Source organism: Schistosoma haematobium, chromosome 1 (assembly GCF_000699445.3).
Source record: "Schistosoma haematobium chromosome 1, whole genome shotgun sequence".
Classification (NCBI taxonomy): domain Eukaryota; kingdom Metazoa; phylum Platyhelminthes; class Trematoda; order Strigeidida; family Schistosomatidae; genus Schistosoma; species Schistosoma haematobium.
Genome location: NC_067196.1, coordinates 33194489 through 33213028, shown reverse-complemented (window position 1 = coordinate 33213028; position 18540 = coordinate 33194489). Strand labels below are relative to the sequence as shown.

General features: G+C 38.3%; 1 protein-coding gene across 1 annotated transcript; it reads right to left on the bottom strand.

Moving 5' to 3' along the window:
• Positions 1–1270: 1270 nt before the first annotated feature.
• On the bottom strand, positions 1271–14759 carry TRMT6 (tRNA (adenine(58)-N(1))-methyltransferase non-catalytic subunit TRM6). Its single transcript, XM_051216300.1, has 10 exons — positions 14066–14759; positions 13807–14027; positions 13656–13773; positions 13474–13617; positions 13264–13439; positions 12124–12346; positions 10204–10323; positions 8381–8432; positions 3465–3658; positions 1271–2321 (listed from the first exon to the last, which is right to left on the bottom strand). Exons 2-10 carry the CDS (start codon positions 13881–13883, stop codon positions 2100–2102), a joined length of 1326 nt encoding a protein of 441 aa, XP_051073771.1. The 5' UTR covers positions 13884–14027; positions 14066–14759; the 3' UTR covers positions 1271–2099.
• Between the last annotated feature and the right edge of the window lie 3781 nt (positions 14760–18540).

The following is an 18540-nucleotide window of genomic DNA, read 5'->3' as shown; positions in this document are numbered from 1 at the left end:
AGTGAGATCTATTTATTAGAAGGTAGTTCTCAAAATATGGACTTAATAATAAATGGATAGAACTTGAAGCACAAAACGCTTTTCCGTAGTCAAATCACTCGCAGAATGAAAATTCGTTCGCACATTTTAACTACTATTTTGAGTTAATATTACTATTCGTTAAGTGAACCATTGATTTTTTCATAAATAGTGCCACTGATGACAGTCGAATGTGAGGAATGATTGATTGTTTTGTAATCTAAATGCCTGGTTATTCATTTATTTATTAATAAGTAACCAGCTCAGTCATACTATTCTGTGAATGACTAATAAGTTTGATTCTTTGAAACATTTTCATACAGTTGATCGGCTAGGTGTTCTGTTTTTTTAAAAAAAATTTGAGGCTTAAATTCGTGAGAAAATTATTAATTTAACTACCTTAGCATTTTATCAAATCAAATTACCATAACAAAAGTTCAAAACATTTGGTTTAATTTTCATTAAAGACTACATCTCCACTTACGCCGAAAGTAGTATTCGTTGATATTTTACACTACTTGAATTTACTTCATTAGGCTTAATTTGATGTAGATGAACACATTTTATTGACATTAAAATATGAATGGAATTATAAACTGTTGACAATAAAACTTTCCACACACCTAGCTTTGTGAAATTAGTTTATTTAGAACTAAAATCTACATTTTTACCACCTCATGAAATCAATCAGTTTCTTTTAAACAATTTAGTGAATTCATTTAGTCGTAAAAGAAGAGGATGCATAATATTCTATGATCTTCAAAGCCATACGAACGTATTGTGAAAACTACTTACAAAGTTTTGTGTTAGAAATTTATGTCAGCGTAATATATAGATGCCGTCAGGAGTTACACCAGTTTTCCAGAAAAGGGAAGTTAATGTTGAAAAATCATAACTTCGTGGTTTTAGGATTAGATGTTCAACTAATAAGTTGCAGGTTCAAAATCCAGTTTATTCACTGGAACAGGAAGAGCATGCTTTGTAAAAATTGTACACATATTAGGAGATGAACAAGAACAGAGACTCATGGTTTGTAGTCATTCAGAACAATCCAGAAACTACTTGAAATTATTAAACTGAAAATGTCGAACTGTATTGAAATCATAAACTGATCAATGTTAGACCACCATTCAGGACGTGGGAGAACTGGACAGTCGTTTCGTCCTAGTATGGGACTGCTCATACTAGGACGAAACGACTGTCCAGTTCTCCTATGTCCTGAATGGTGGTCTAATATTGATCGGTATATGGTTTTAAAGAAATTCAACAATCTCCATAACCCCCTACTGAAAATACTGAAGCTTACAGAAAATTTTTTATCGATCGACTGTAAACTAGTTAGCGAGAAGTAGAAATGAAGACAGACGCAAGGGGGTTGTTACTGTTCGTATAACGGAAACCAAACGCAATATTACATAAGAGTTTATTATAATGTAGTCCGATTTGCGTAAACACAACTTGGTTTGCGATTTAGTTTATTTCTCAATTTTCAAACTTATCATCTTGGACACAAAATAGAAAAGTTCCTGATAACGGTTTCTGACCTAGGTTGTAACTATGCAACTTATAACGAAAACGAGAAAAACAAGCTGTCAAATGAGATAGACTATATTCAAATAAACACAACTACTAGGAGAATGGGGTTTATGAACTTGGTTTTTAGCGATACTTTAGGTGCGGGGGCTAGTGATACTACACGGCTACCGTAACCACAGTTAGTGGAGTGCAGTTCAAATCAGCAACATGGTGATTGGAAGCTAACTGCTTTAACGACTAGACGGCTATTTCCAATATTAGTCTATTCAGTTTGATCTGACCAGTCTAATAGCATTGTTAGCCCTAATGCAATAAATGTTGTTCATACTACTACCAGAAATTTGCAAGTAGTTACAGAACTGTACCTATATTTTTTATTGACCGTGGAAATGTGACATGATATATAAACTGTTAAAGGAAAACCAGAAAATATTGAATTCAAAAACTATTTCGGTTACAAAAACATCTGTATAAAATATGGAAAGACTATACATATACATCACCCATACATTCCGAAGAATTAAAAAAGCATTTCAAACATTAAATCAACCAAAAGATGATAAAATTCCAGACTCTAAAAATTCTTTTGTACTTAATACAGGTTCCACTGTATAACCGGTTAAAAGGTAACCATTTGAACATGACGTATTAATTTCAGGATGCGTTCTCTCTGGTAATACTTGAATATGTCGAAACCAGCTATCGGTTAAACGAAGATGTGTTATTCCACCGCGTCGTTTTAAAACATTGTACAGATCAACAAGGGGCTAGAATGAAGTAAGGGGGAATGATTGAAGTAAAAGTTAATACTGTGTTAATGAATCGTGTAAAACATAATTTGAAATCTACTGAACTAAAATAATCAAACAGATAACAAACTCAAACATATTATTCGAGGAAATAGTCTAATAATCTGACGTTAAGTTGCCTTTTAACAACAAAGTCAACAAACGATAGGGAGTTCAAAGAAATTGTTGGTATAAGGGATTGATAGAGATTATCAGATTTTCTCACTTTATATTACAGGCTTATTAGTTGAGCAACCATCAAAAATCAAGAAGTATTAGACAGCTGTTGTGTGCTAGCATGAGGCACTTTGGTAACGCGTACCCACGATCCTACCGGAGACCAAACCTAAGACCTTTGAGTTTCGCAGCAAGTGTTTAACCTTTAGTTCATTGAATTGGCATCCAGTGGTTTACACCTCCTATTTGAGTCAACTGCCGTTATTGAGCGACTATCATTCAATGCTATTAATAGTAACCTGCCTTAGCGATCCAAACCATAAAAGCAATTAGTTGTAAGTATAACTACTTGAATTGAACCATGTATATTGTTTCTTTGGACCTAGCTGATAGAACTTTATGCAGCGAACTGGTGATTTTTAGTGATAGTGCTCATTATTTTTATATTAGCTTTTCATGGAATAACTTGGCTTGTCACCTTGAATTACTCAACATTTTTTTCGTGCTATCGATGTTTTATAGCAATTAAAGATTTTGAGAATCAGCCGTAAAATGTACTAGGATAAACGGTTAGAAATCATTAACGGATCAAAATTAAAAGGCTGGGTGTTGTAGAGATGTCTATGGAATTATATACATATATTACAGCCAGATGAAAATCCAATTGAAAACATCGTTTGCCTGTTTATGAAATTGTTCAGATAACAATGATCGAACATTTTATGGGTCATAAAAGCAGAATTCATAAACTTCGAGATCTGTGATGAAAAGAAAACAATGTACTAGATTGTTATTTTCTAAATGTCTTTTGGAAGTAATTTATTTTAACTTTGGGAATAGTAGATTGTTTTATCCTTAATTCTAGAGAATTGAGAAATTGAAGCATTCTCATTATAGGATAACGAAAGAAATCATCTCAATGATACAAACAGATACATTATTTACTTGTATATATTGTGTATAAACTACAAATGGCCGCCCGATAGGTAGAAATTGAAGTAAGGTTAAAGTTAAATCGACCGGATGAAATCGAGTAACGATGACAAGTGAATCTGGTGTAGGACGATTATTTCCAAAGATTTGGTTGAATGATGAAATGTAATATTCACTGCTTTTGGATTGTTTTGGTGAGTTTCGGTCTATTGGAAATAAAGAAACGGTTATCCATTTATTAAGAACAAAACTTTGTTGCTGGAAAGTAACGTTTGAACTTAATCATATTTGATATTGGCTAAAAATGGAAGTGAACTGTGTTCTGTTTGAGACTATCACAGTTTAGTTCGACTGGATTCTAAAAGGTTAAGCAAATTCGAACGCAATAACAACACCTTAATTCATTAAAACAATCGAAACGAACAGTCTCTTGGAGATAAGTATGCAGAAAATCCAAAAAGAATTATCACCAACATGTATTAGTTCAGTCAGTCAGTCAGTCAGCTACAACGTAGGACCAGGCACATATATGCATCGGTCCAGGTTGCCATACCGCATCAGCACAGCAAGATGAACACCGGATTCATAGCAGTGGTTATGTCAAAGGTGGTAATATGTAAGAGAAAGATTGCATATAGAGATATAGTACAAGAAGAAAGAATTGGTTCGTAGAAAGAAAGATATGAAGCGATTTTAATCTCTTAGTTTAAGGGAAGACAGGGAGTGTATACACCGACGCCATTGTGATCGATTCTGAGCCATGTCACCAAGAGTCTCCAACCATTGGTTACGATAGTCACGCGGACCCCAACCAAGTAGTCTGCATCTACCAACATGGCTCAGACTAGAAGTTAGTGACTTCAAGCACTGATGCCACGTTTTGGTTTGGCCGCCCCTAACTTTCTTCCAACCATCTCCAATACCGGATAGCATTGCACGTCGTGGTTATCGGTGTTCAGGCATACGTAACACATGGCCCAACCATCTCAGTCGATGAAGATTAACAACGTCATCAACTGATTTACCATCATTACCTAATACCCTGTGTCTAACCTCACTATTACTTACCCGGTAATCCCAACAGACGCCAGCAATATTTCTAAGGCATCTGTGGTCAAATACTAGTAGCTTACGAGTGTCTTCTACTCTTAAAGGCCATGTTTCGCTGCCGTAAAGTAAATCAGAACGGACTGCCGCGCAGTATACTCGTCCTTTTATTGATAGACGAATATCTCGCCTTCGCCAAAGGTGACGTAAGTTGGCAAAAGCCAAACGAGCTTTTCGAATCCGTGCTGAGATTTCGTCCGATACCAGCCCATTAGGGCTGATCAGACTTCCAAGATAAGTGAAGTTGTCGACGCGTTCGACTACTTCACTCCCTATCCTTAGTTCAGGTGTTGACACAGGCCAGTCTTGAAGCAACAACTTGCATTTAGAGGGAGAGAAGCGCATTCCAAACATTCTGACATTGTTGCTTAGTGCTATCAAAAGACTGCATTTTGTCAGCGTCTTCACCAAACAGGACTATATCATCTGCGTATTCTAAGTCGATAAGTGGACCTCCTGATAGAAGATCAATATCTGAGAATTCAGTAGACGAGAATGTTATTTCCGTAAGTAGGTCTATGATGAAGTTAAACAGAAATGGGGAAAGTGGACAGCCTTGACGGACACCACTTGAGGTTGCAAAAGTAGATGACAGTTCGCCATAAGCTCTGACTCAACTAGTAGTGTTCGAGTAAGGAGCCTTTATAAGGTTTATGTACTTCTGCGGTACGCCTTTCAATGACAGACACTGCCACAGAATCTCGCGGTCTACCGAGTCAAACGCTGCTTTTAAGTCAAGAAAGACCACCATTGTCGGACGTCGATAAGTATGACTGTGTTCTAGAACCTGACGAAGGGTGAATATGTGGTCGATGCAGCCACGACCATGTCTGAAGCCAGCTTGATTCTATCGTGTTTGCAGTTCATGAGTCTTAGTTAAGCGTCTGATAATTATCGAGGCTAGTATTTTAGATACCATATTAGTTAAACTAATCCTTCTATGGTTGTCACAGGATGATTTTGACCCTTTCTTATATATTGGGACGATAAGTGATTGCGACCAGTCAGATGGAATAACGTCTTACTCCCAGATCTTAGCTAAAATATTAGTCAACCTAATTGCTAAAATTGGACCACCATCCTTAAAGACTTCTGGAGCCAATCCATCTGCCCTTCCTCGTTTCAGATTAACTATAGCCTTTTGAACTTCTGCTACAGTTGGGGGACCTACTTCAATGTTCCATTCACACTGTCTGGGAATGGAGGGTAGTTGTAAAGTCGCTGAAGGCCAGCTGAACTATTCCCTAAAGTGTTCCGCCCATCGTTCTAAACGTCTGGACTGGGAGTAGATGAAGGTGTCGTCTTTTTCCGAAATAATCTCACTTACAATTGACTTATTAGTTCCAGTTTCTTTTATTAGTCTATAAAGCTGTCTTGAGTTCCCTATAGTCGCCGCCTTTTCCATCTCTTTTGCTTTCATTGCCCACCACTGCTCACGGTCGTTTCTTAGACTTTTTCTTAACCTAGATCTGATTTGTTGTCGCTCTTCATCATGTTCGGAACCTGATGGGACGAGTTTGCGAGAATCCATCAGTGTGATAGACTTTGAAGAAATCCACTGGTTCTTTGTAACTCTGTGGTTTAAGTTACTAATAGATTTCATTACTGTTTCCACAGCTGTTTGTATATCTTTCCAAGCAACATCTGGGTCAACCTCGTCTTCAGAACTACCTAAGTGTGACCTCAGTTGTTCATGGAACCTACTTTTGGTTTTCTCGTTACTCAACTCAGTTCTAATTGGTCTTTTTAATGTGGCTTTTTGCGTCCAGTGAGGCGCAAGCAGATGCGTGCCCGTATTAGGGCATGGTCGGAGTCCAAGCAGGTACTCCAGAACGAGCGACAACCTTCTACCGACCCTCTCCAACGATGACTGATGGCAATATGGTCTATTTGAGTCCATCGTTGGTTTGGTGTAGGGGGTCACCATGTTAGACGATGTCTCTCCTTATGCTTAAAATTTGTGTTTGCTAAAAATAAACGATTGTCTGAGCATAGTTGCAGCAGACGATCACCATTATCTGTTCGTTGTGCCGGTATACTAAAATACCCACCTAAATGCCTTTCTGTTTGGTTTAAACTACCTATCTGGTCATCAAAGTCACCTGCTACGAGTACTATGTCTGAACGTTTAGCTTTCTGAAGAAGTTCAGATAGCTTTCTGTAAAATTCATCTTTCATTTCAGCTGAGCTGCAGTCGGTGGGAGCGTAGGCAGAAACGACAAAAAGGCAACGACGTGTGTCCCTATCCTTCCGAGTTCTTACGGAGCCGTTTAGCCGAACAGCACATAGACGACTGTTGACGGGGATCCACTATAACATTTCTTGTTCCGCCCTCATGCTTAGTGCTATCCCTACTCCTGCCAGTCCACAAGAGCTGGCCATCGGGTCACCAGATACACGGAGGGTGTATCTTGTTGGCTCTCCGTTTTGCCGAGGTGAGGTCAAGTGAATGAACACACTGGGATCCTTTATGCGTGTTTCGGAGACACAGTATACATCAATGGTACGAGATTCTAGGGTTTTAGCCAAGGAAGCCTGCTGACCGATTTGACACAGAGTGCGTACATTGAAGGCTCCAATGTGTAGTGTGGAGCGAGGTTTTAGTAGACCTGGGACAGTGTTTTGAGCACTAGAATCGTTGGCTATGGTGACACTTGAGGGGGAAGCCGAAAAAAAGTTTAGAGTTAGAAGTCGATGTAGGAGGAATAATAGGAATTGAAGAGGGAGGTTGATCATGAATACAGTGGTCTTGAGTGCTGTTAGAGGTATGAGGGCGATTATCACTTCCCGGTTGCCCACACCGTGGAAGGGTTCTTCTGGAGGTACCTGAAAAGGAAGTCGGATTAGAAGTGGTCTTAGTGACTTGGGAGCGTGACCGCAGTGCCCAAGAGACAACTGCTTGAGGTCGGTCACACACGACCTTTTTATGGGCAATTTTTGTGTTAGCTCCGTACTTGTTGAGACCTTACCGCCGGAGACGGATATCCGTGGGATAAGGCGAGGTGTGCATTTTTAGGGTCGACCTTTTCTAACCCCACCCCTCCTTGTAGGAAGGCAGCATCGCTGTCATGCTGGTTGTATGAAGGAAACACCTTACTGCTGTCACACCTCTGCAGTCAGCAGTACGACTTCGCCTTCGGACCTTGGGTTTGTTGCTTTTAGTCTTACCGCTCTTCAACCGACCTGTCTGACGTGGTAGGACCTTGAGGAACAGTTGTTCCAGTCAGTATAGCTCGGTTGCTTCATCACGATAGGCAAGCCCGACCACCACGTCAAAGTAGCAACAACGGTCGGGCATGTATTAATTAGATAAAATTTAGTGTTAAAATTTATTCCTTAAATAACATTGCTAAGGAACAGGTTATCAAGCTGGTAAATCTGTTGTTATACGAGGAAAGTAGTACATATTAATAGGTAGTGAACAAATATAGCAGTGCAAATTTCGTGATTTAGAACACCGATGAAGATGCCCAGAAGATCTATTATTGACACTAATCGAAGCCAAAACAACTAGGCAAAGAACTGAAAATGACTAGTAAAATTACGATAAAATTCCGAACCTGCGGACTAATAGAGTAGTATATCATTTCTAGTTTGGTAGATGTTTCTCTTACTTTGCAGCTATCAAAGATACAATGTAGATCATACCTTACATTTTAGAAGTTATAATATTTGATAAAAAAAGACTGGGTATAATAACTACATCTTGAGATGCCTTGAAAAGCCAAATGGGTTCTTGACTATAAACATAGCCTATTAAATTACAAATTTATTTACTATAAAATTTCACGTTTTCATACATCGATACATAAACAACATACTTTCACTCTGAGCTATCTCCTCAGAAGAAATATCTTCATCGATTTTACGAATCTAAAGAGAGTAAAAGATCAAGAATGTTTCAAGGTTATTCTAACTATAATTACAAAGTAAATATGCAAGAATTCATTTGTCACAGTGAACTGGAAACGTAGTTATTTATTAGGTTATGCTGGGATTTACCAACGCAAACTAGAGTCGAATTAAAAAATGTTATTCTGAAAATACGAAAATTGAGGTTGGACAAACTACGTGAAATCACACTCTATGTTGGATAAAAAATATACATTAAAAAGGTATTTTGAGAATTCAGTATTAGATAGTCGTTTTAGTGTTAGCCCAGCCAGGGCTCGAACCTGAGACCACTCGCACCCAAAGCGAGTATCATACCCCTAGACCATTGGCCCCCAGATGCCCCGGTACGGCCCAGAGTGAGGAGAGTCCGCTCTCCCTCTCGAAATGCTCTCACATAACCACGCGTATATAGCCTCTGCCAGGGAAGTCCTGCTCACTGCCTTCTCGTGGCGGGGGTGTTGTTTACGAAAATGAGAGGACGAAAAGCGAATGTCCGGCGCTTTAACCGGATTCCAAATCAATGGTGCTCATGGGCTCCAGTATCCTGCAGGAACAAATGGCGTATGAACTAATCGTTGGTCACAGGCTTTCATGGGACTGCATCTCCTTACGATGCTCCACTGCCTTGTGGATCAGACCTTCAGGTCGAAGGCTCGGGAAGTGGGCCCCTAAGAAAACCACCTGCTTCGGTTCGGGCACCCAGGCAGTATCACAGCCCTCACACATATCGAATGAGATTTGTGTGGCGCATATGTATTTGATGCCTCCTTGTACCAATATTTATGTGTTAAAATAAATAAATAAAGTCGTTTTAGTGTTAAAACTGCAGGGACATTTTATCCATAAGGAAATAGCTTAGGGATTATGCTAACAAAATACTAAGTTGAAATAAAAATGGAAGTATCAAGTGGTTTGCATGGGTTTGGACTAAGCCCAATAGTTTTAGTGTGAATCAACCAGAAAAGCGGAAAGATTGAAGGGTCTGAAGATCATAAACCTACAAAAATATAGTAGTTGACTTATGAACTGAATGACGTAAGTTCAGTCAGACTAAAATCCATTTACTGACAGAACTACTTAACAAATATTTTTAATAATCTGTTGTCAAATTCCATAGCCTAGTATAAGCTATCAAGACTTGTCTGAAGTTTGTAGTCCAAAACGTTTCAGAGATTTTTTATATCTAAGAATAATCCCTAAAGTTTCATGAGCATCATCACTTATGAATTATTTAGCGCGAACGAAACTCGAAAATAAGCGAAGTTTTTATGCTAGAATAATACTGTTATTTATTCGATCTGCGTGGAATAAAATTCGCTGGGAATCATTTTTATCTATCTAAGGTTTGATAGGACAAAATGTGATCACATGGAAGACACAAACCATTTATTCTCCAGAAAAAATCTTAGTGTTTTTATTTATGCTATATTGTATTATGACATTCATGCATCTTTGTGAATAATTTAGGCTGAATATACGGTACAATAATGAGTAGTCGGAATTTAGAATATGGAATACACAGAGTGCTTGGATTCAAAAAATGGCACATCTTTTAACCTATCAAACTAAATAACTGCTTACTAAGTAGACCTTATGCAGCATCATCTGAAAGAACGACAAACAGTTTGAGAGCTAAAGAGTGGATGAAACATAAACTGTTATATCGTATAGCTAACATTTTCAGTTTACTTTATGATTAAGTTTATGTATAAGAAACGTTTGTTCAAAGAAGTACACTACGATGACTTACCTTAGACGAAATTTGGGAATTGCTGTCATCCAGATGATTGGCCTCAAATTCGTGATTGGTATCTAAAGTAGCTTTGTATAACAAGATTGGTAATACATCCAATAAACGAACAGGATGAACCTAAAGCAAAAGTAGTTTTAGACATTATAAACGCTTAGAAATAAATAACCATCAATTTTGCGATTTGATTAAACGATCTGTAATAGCAAACATTTTTTTATTTGTTTGAACACAAAAATATTGGTTCAAAGGGGCACCGAATACATATGCTCCACGTAAGTCACTCGATTTGCGTGTGGGATGTGATACTGCCCGGTCGCCCAGACCGAAGCAGGAATAGCAAATACGTCAAACATTGGTTGACAGCTAACGATAACGGAATGTGTAATCACATTTAAACATAGGAGTTACGTGTACAAATTATTTGACCAATAAACAAGTAATCATTTAGTTCTTAAGCGAAATCTGTCAATTATGCATGAAATTGAAGCTTAAAGGAGAGCTATACAGCCTAATATGGATAAAATCTGAATGTTGGTCGCTATGATTCGGATTGAACAACACAGAGTTTTAAACCAGATAAGTCGGTGAAAGATATGTAGCCTAATGTTTCCAGGTCACTAAATACTCAGTTTCCAGAACATGTTACGATGGTATAGGCTAGCCAAGCCATTCTTACGCTATAGGGTATGAAAATGTTAAAAATGTACTTTAGTAATATACATTGTAGAACATTTAGTGAGGGCTAATAGACAAGCTTACCATACTCGTTTAATATTGTTACGAGGACCGGCTCTCAATATGTTAGTTTCACAATGGCCCCCAAACGCCCTGATACGACAGAGAGTGGGGAGAGTCAGCTTTCCCTCTCGAAATGCTTTAAGATGGCCACGTGCACACAAACACTGCCAGGGAAGTCCCACTCACTGCCTTCTCGTGGCGGGGGTGTTGTTTGAGAAACTGAGAGGACGAAAAGCGAATGTCTGATGCTTTAACAGGGTTGGTGGACACGGAGAGTCCACCTAGGGGAGCTGGAAAACCCTGATTCCAAACCAATGGTGCACATGGGCTCCAGTATCTTGAAGGAACAAATGGCGTATAAACCAATCGTTGGTCACCGACTACTATGAGACTGCATCTCTTAAAGTTGCTCCACTGCCCGAGCAGTGTCCCAGCCCTCACATAAATCAAATGATTTGTGTGGCGCATATCTGTTTAGTGCCTCCTTGTACCAATGTTTATGTGTTTAAATAAATAAATAATAAGTCTCACAATGACTGTTTTCTTTGAACTACTTGCATTACGAAATCCCACTACCAGGAAACCTTGTGACTTAGTGGTTAGAATAATCAGTTTTCAACTAACAGGTTAGCGGTCCGATTTCTACTTCAACTACTTCGGTCTTAGCAGTTGCGTAGTAGTATTACAAACCCTTATGCCAATAATATGACCCAAAGCTGAGTATGTGAACGTTTTTATGATAAGCATAAGGATTTGTAATGCAAAGTTACTGTCGTTACAAGTGATTGATCCCCGAGTAGTAACCAATTTCATGTTTATTTAGTCATTTGGGGGTTCTTGAATTCTACCAATTAGATTGCAGTGTGGCTATTAGTTTAGGTGACTACACATCGAACTCCTGAAGGAGCACCAGTTTCCTTAGATACGCCTTGATTACCAAGCAATACGAAACATAAGTTCGAGGTTTTCAACTGACTACCGACAACTATCTAAGAAAGTCAAAGTAGATCTGTTATGTTCAAGTGCTTAGGTGCTTTTCATCCCGGTGGTTTGACTATTATCTCACTCCAGAAATATAGGTTTACACTTAACACCCAATTGAAGATGCAGCATAGAAAAACCTAGATTAAGATAAGTTGTTCAGTTTTATTAAATGAACTGTAAAGTAAAAAATCATACTTTTCCACTGTACGAATGTGTGTATGCAGAACTAATTTCTGATTGCGGAAACGATGAACCATGGTAAAATTGAATCACAGATCCTTTTGGTTGATCTGTGCCAATACGTTCGAGTGTAGCGGCTGTGATAAGTCCAGAACAAGTTTCACAAAGAAGAACAGTTGATCCTGCATGAATATTAGCATAAGACAGGATACGACATACTGTCTCGAAACGCAGTCCACTGGGAAACGGTGAAATATATAGTGACAAAAATAAATGTAACGATTGAAGATCTTAGTGTAAATTAATCGATTCTCTGATATTAAGTAAATTTATTTGCACAATAAACTGACAAAGTAAATAAACAAGACAGTTTGAGACAGAAAACTAAAATAATGCATTGTCAACTTGTGGGTGAGATCAACATTTGTTCACGTTGTCCGGATATCTATCTATATAATATAATATTCTGAAGCTAGCTATAAGCCATTTGATAGCGTCTTCAGTTTTACCACCAGAGGAATAAGGACTAGTCCTGGATTTCACAGCAGAAAGTTTTCCTAAGAGCCTACGATCATTACTTTTGCCTGATGACGGAACACGCCACTGTTGGATACCTTTGTTTTTTTAATAAGGATTCCTATATACAACAATGGGCTACCATTTTGTCGAACTGACTTCGTCATATACTTTGTTGAACCTACCTCTATATCATTGACCAATATAAATTAGAATGTCAGCCATCTACTCTCACTTGGATATTTTTATTTGTTCAGTAAAAAATGCAAAAGATTGTATCTAAATGACACAATCACCGGTCAATACCGTGGTACTTCAAAGAACCTATAACTTCGGTACACTACTATTATAAATAACCATTTGACTGCCTAAAAATAAACTAATATCACACCTATCGCAGTCAGTTGCTCCTTTTCTTGACATGGTAATGAAGTTAACTAAGTATAACTCGTACTAGAAAGTTCACTAGAGAAACAAAGTAGGATACATGTTAAACTAAAATAAACGTTATGCACACCGGTTAACCACAGCAAACACAGCTTTAGTCACACAAATATTATCAATCTAAAAAGGTGGGTCAGAATTCCATAGAATATAGATAGACAATATTAATGAGTCGAACAAAAATTAGTGACTTACAGACACTTTTCTGGGCGAAGATTACTGAATATTTCAAAACATATGCGCGCTTTAGGCTTTTCAATTGAGAATAAACTCAGGTGCCGATCTTTCTTTTTCTTGAGGTACTTTTGTTGAGAGAATGCTGTTTTTTGTTCAAAATTTAGGTTGCCTTCTACTAACTGGTCTAATATATCCTACAAAAAAAATTCAAAGATTTATTTCCACTACTTGTCCTGAAACACCATTAAGACGCAATTGTTCGATATATGAACCAGATAATTTCTGATTAGCTTGAGAAACTTTGATATTTCTGTTATCTTTTAAACCAACCGCACCATATTTTTCTTCATTATTCGGTGGAATTTCTATATCCTATAGTAAATTAGATTAAGATTGATTGGGTAACAAACAATTATTGACTCATGTTTAGTGGGATGAATTTGATCTCCTGAAACGAAAAATTTAGAGCCAAATGGCACACCAATCGCATTCCTTAGAGAGAATACTTTTCCATCAAATGTCTCTCTCCTAAGATCAGGGTCATGAGTAAGCATGATTTACTTCTCTGAGGAGATTTTGACGAATTTGTAGCAATGTTCTTTGAATAATAGAACATGATCTCCTTCGGTGATTAACATTTTTCAAGGTCGAAGTGAAAAAAAGTTGCCTTTATACGGAAGCCGTGCCTGAAAATGAAGCATTTGACGAGGGCTAAACAACAACAGAAGTTCCAAAACGTGACTACGAAACGCCCTATGATTATGTTTTTTAACTTCTCTTAACTATGATAAACTAGATGTAATAGGTGACGAAACATTACCTCTTTCAAACTGATCACCATGTACCAAGACACTGGCAACTTTATTGACAGTGACTTTTTTGATTATTTTACCAGCCAAACTTATCTAAAGGTAATTGTTTTAAAAGTAGAACATCAAGAAAAACGGGAGACGAGTGTGACACAAGTGTATTCTGCTCATCACAAACTAGAAGAGAGTAACAATTTTGGACGGAAAATCCATACATAAATATTTCTATGGATTGATGTAGTTGTATACAATTCAGTTACTCTGAATCTATTTGTAAAATGTGTATCATTCAAATAAACAAACATGACAACTGCGGATTGAGTGACTATATTAAATTTATAAAACTAGGAACGATCACAACGACAGCCTGCGAGCGGACACTTACCCAACTCACCAAAGCATGCAATCCAAATACAGCGCTCCAGAGTCAACCTTTACAGTCTTTCAACAACCAATATATTCGGAGTATCTAATGTATTGCACGCCATAAACAATACCCCTCTTGCTCTTGTGTAATCTAGAGAGAATAAGCTTAGGTCTCACGGGCATGTTTCCTACACCAGCTACTCATATATTTGCATAAAACTGTACCTAGTTTTAGAAATTCATGCTCCTTTTGAAGACAAGGAGAGTAAGGACGTTTTGAGTTTCAAGGCATAGTCGTCAGTTCAAATTCAAAATAATTTTGGGCTGATGGGATAAAGGTGCCTTCCATGAAGCAAACGATCGCATTTTCTTCGGCTTCATTTACATCATAGATTAGGCTTATGTCCAAACACTTTGCGGTTAACGGTTCTGGTAAGCACTGTGTGGAAACGATTGTGGAAGGATTCTAACGACAGACGTGATTTGTTCTTATCCCATGGGGTGGAATAGTCATGAAATAGCATTTTTACAGATCAACGTTTAGCTATCACCCACCATCCACTTTCCTTTTATTATGAGGTCGTTTAGGATCTCGAGTGGATCATCATCGTTTCTTGTGGACCATGGTGACGTTAGTGCATATTAAGGTTGACGAGCTAGATTTTCTAAGCAGTCGTTGTTAGAAAATAAGGGGAGTGAACTTAAAATTGTTACTTGTGAAACTCCTTATGCTAAGACCCTCAGCATTGTGTGTGAAACTCTCAGCTCACAGAGCCGGCAAGGAGTGAGTTAGAAAATTTTATCGTTGCTGTCCTCTCAACGAGTGCGCGAAGTGTTGAATCAAATGTTTTTGCCGAGGTAAGGAATTTTATGTGGACATGTATCTTTAGGTCTAAGCGAGTTGTCCTACTACCTAATACTTAGAATTGTACAAACAGGACAAATCTTTTCTGAGCCTCTCTTATGCTTCAGGATTAATGCTATTTTTGCCCAAGTACGTCTTGATTTAGTCGACAAACAGCCTTTACATTGCTTTCGAAAATTTTCGGGTAAGTGCAACTAGTTATTAGGAGGACATGTTTCTTCTGCCTGCTGCTCTGAAAAAAGAGGCAGAATATCTTTCGGAAGTTGCCATGATTCTAGTGAGTGCCAATTAACCGATCGCATAACGGCGTACAGTAGCTCTTTATGCACTGTTTCAGGACCAAAGATCGGACGTTCTCTCATCCTAGTGACCTTTCGGGTGTTAACTGTTAAGCATGTAGTGCCTAGTACTATTTCAAGCTCACATTTGTTATTTCAGCTTCCGGACAGACTAATTTATTCCTTCTTCTTGAGTTACATTTTGACCTGGTAAGTCGTTCACTTGTTGAACTTGACTGTCTTTATATGGGCGTGTATTAATTGCTCACCCTATCCACTAAGTGCCTGTAACTTATCTTTGTCTGACCAGAAATTTTGAGTCACGCTTGACTAAATCCAGTTGGCGCAATCATCTTGTTCTGAATGCCACTTTGGATAAACGATTTCTTGAAATGAATCCAACCAACGCAATCCATTGTTGGGTTCTTATTACCATCACCACGCAAACAGGATTAGCCTAGATAATATACGGAGTAAAATGGAAGATTTATGTTCAGAGTATCTCCGTGAGATGAAACCGGAGTCACATAATGGGCAACAGAAAGTCAGATGGAAACTTCCTGAACTACAAGCTAGTACTAGAGTGGAAAATTATACAGCCCCTGTAAGTCCTTGGTTTAATGATGTTGTGAAACTGTGGCTAAGTATTTTGGTCATTGCTAGGTCGACAAGATCTTCATTGTTAAGTCTCTTAAGTCGTAGGCCTTTATGGCCTGAAGGTTCCCCATTGTCATTAAACTTTGAAGATATTTTCTTTTAGATCGGAGTTTGGCTATAAGATTTGTCTGGAAATATCCTTTTTCACTTCACATAATGTTGTTTCATCTGCTGTACTGTCTTTTACTAACATATATTTACATGATTTACCATTGCTTTCGAAAAGATGTTAATTACTCATGCAGCATGTGACTGTTGAGCCATTGTTACCCTCAAAATAACTGTGTAGTGTCCATAGGAAACTGTGGCCTTCGGCATTCATACCTTATCTCTCTATCTTTGTATTTTTAAGCTTATGACCCTTGTGTGTACTCGTACGTGTTTGTCTGTCGCTCATTATTTTATTAAATGACTGTCTCCTTGCCACACTACGCATTTTCTATTATGAACTACACTAGCGCTTGTAATGAGTAGTAAAGCGAGTTTGCACACTCACCTTCCACAATTCGCTTTCCAACTTTTCATTTGTAATGTCTGTCTGAATAAATTCATCTAGCTCAATCCGTATTTCGTTTTTAATTACTACTGCCTGGGTGTACCATACGGAGTTAATTGGAAGAGTTGTATTCGTTAATTATTTCAAACTGGAGTCCGCTTATCGGGGCACAAATCTACTTCTGAGTGCCATGTGAGAGCTGTGGTCGAGACCGCTAGTAAGAAGAATTCTTGTCTTTCCGGAGTATCTTAATTGTGACGATGCCAATTATAAGAAAGATATTGTCTTAATGGGTGCATTCCGTTTACGCCAATTATGACTGTACTTTGGTTGCCATTTACTGTTCGTTTTTTGACGTTGTTGGATAAGCTTCGCCTCTTCTTATACTTGAAAGGACCATATCCTCCTAGGTGCGGTAGTAGTTATATCACCTGGGCTATATTTTCCGTCTGTTTTATTACATATAGAACGGTGTTAAATTCCTCCAATCAAGTATTTGGTGACATTTACTTCCAAGCAACATCAGAAAGACTCTGGTAACTTGGCCAGCTTCATTATAACAGGCGTGGTGGGTGATGGCTTATACCCGCCCGTCCTCTGCATATGTTCCCTGTCACATCTGAATAGCGTGACGTCTTGCGTGTTCACTTCACCGACGGGGACATCAGGTGAGAGCCAAGTTTCAGTTGAAACCGCAGCCTTCAGCTTAAGCTGGAGACATACAATTCCGTTCTTGTTTATTTTGCTTCTATATAACTCTGTACTGTTGCAGGAGCGCCTAGATGTTTGGCGCCATATGCAGTGTTTCACTATAGAAGTAGCTGCTTGTTGGGTTGAGTGCGGGATTTGGTTTAGAGCTAGCCGGCAGACTCTGTAGGAACCGGACGATAAGAGTTATCCTCCCATGTGGTTCGTTTAGTCACTGTAGGCGTTCTGTTGAGCTCTTTGCCACAGGTTGTTGGCCAAGGTAATCTGATAATGAAGTATGCTTTAATCGATTGTCCTATCCTTGTCTCGCCTATGTAGGCCGGCGTTCATAAGTTATAAGGTCATTCTTCATATTTTAACGAATGTGTTAGGTTCTATTTATTTCAGAAGTTCATATCCATCAGGCGGAAGGACCTGATCGTTATAAAGGACAGGAAAGCCATGACATGCTAGTTGCTGTAGCTGTGCTATAACCCCCTCCATCAATGTATTATATACACATGAACTTCCTGGAGGCCAACATATGTAAACTTAGGGACCTCATAGACTACCATCCTGACTAGTTCACCAGTGCTCGCTGATGGTTACTTTGACGCCTCTTTTTCAAAGTACTGTTTGCCGTTTCTAACTCTGGTAGCAGATGACCGTCAAACGGTTAATCTCGGAAACACCAAGAGAATTTCCCCTCTCATATCTGAAGAGTGTAATCTGATTTATAGTAAACGGAATTTACCTTTATTGAAGTTTGGCGTCTGTACGAGCGGCACTGTTTTACTGAAATAGAATCCGTCTCAAGCAGGGTGTAGTACTCGTTACACCACTGTTTATTAAAAGCTCTCCTGTTTGTCAGTAAACTATTTCTTAACACTAGGACATAAAATGCTATTTGAGCTTGATGTCCAGAGTATTCTTTCTGAAAGCTTTGCTACACTGGAAGGTACTTCAATAATATTATCCTTTATAATAGTCACCCATAGCTCTTCCCTACTCTCAGCAACTGAGGTATGCGGAGCGGTAGATAATTTTTAGTATAATGATCTAAGTCGGCATATTTGCATTTATCTTTGCTATTAGAATGATAGATCTAATCACGAAATTATAGGTTCGTAAAAGTGT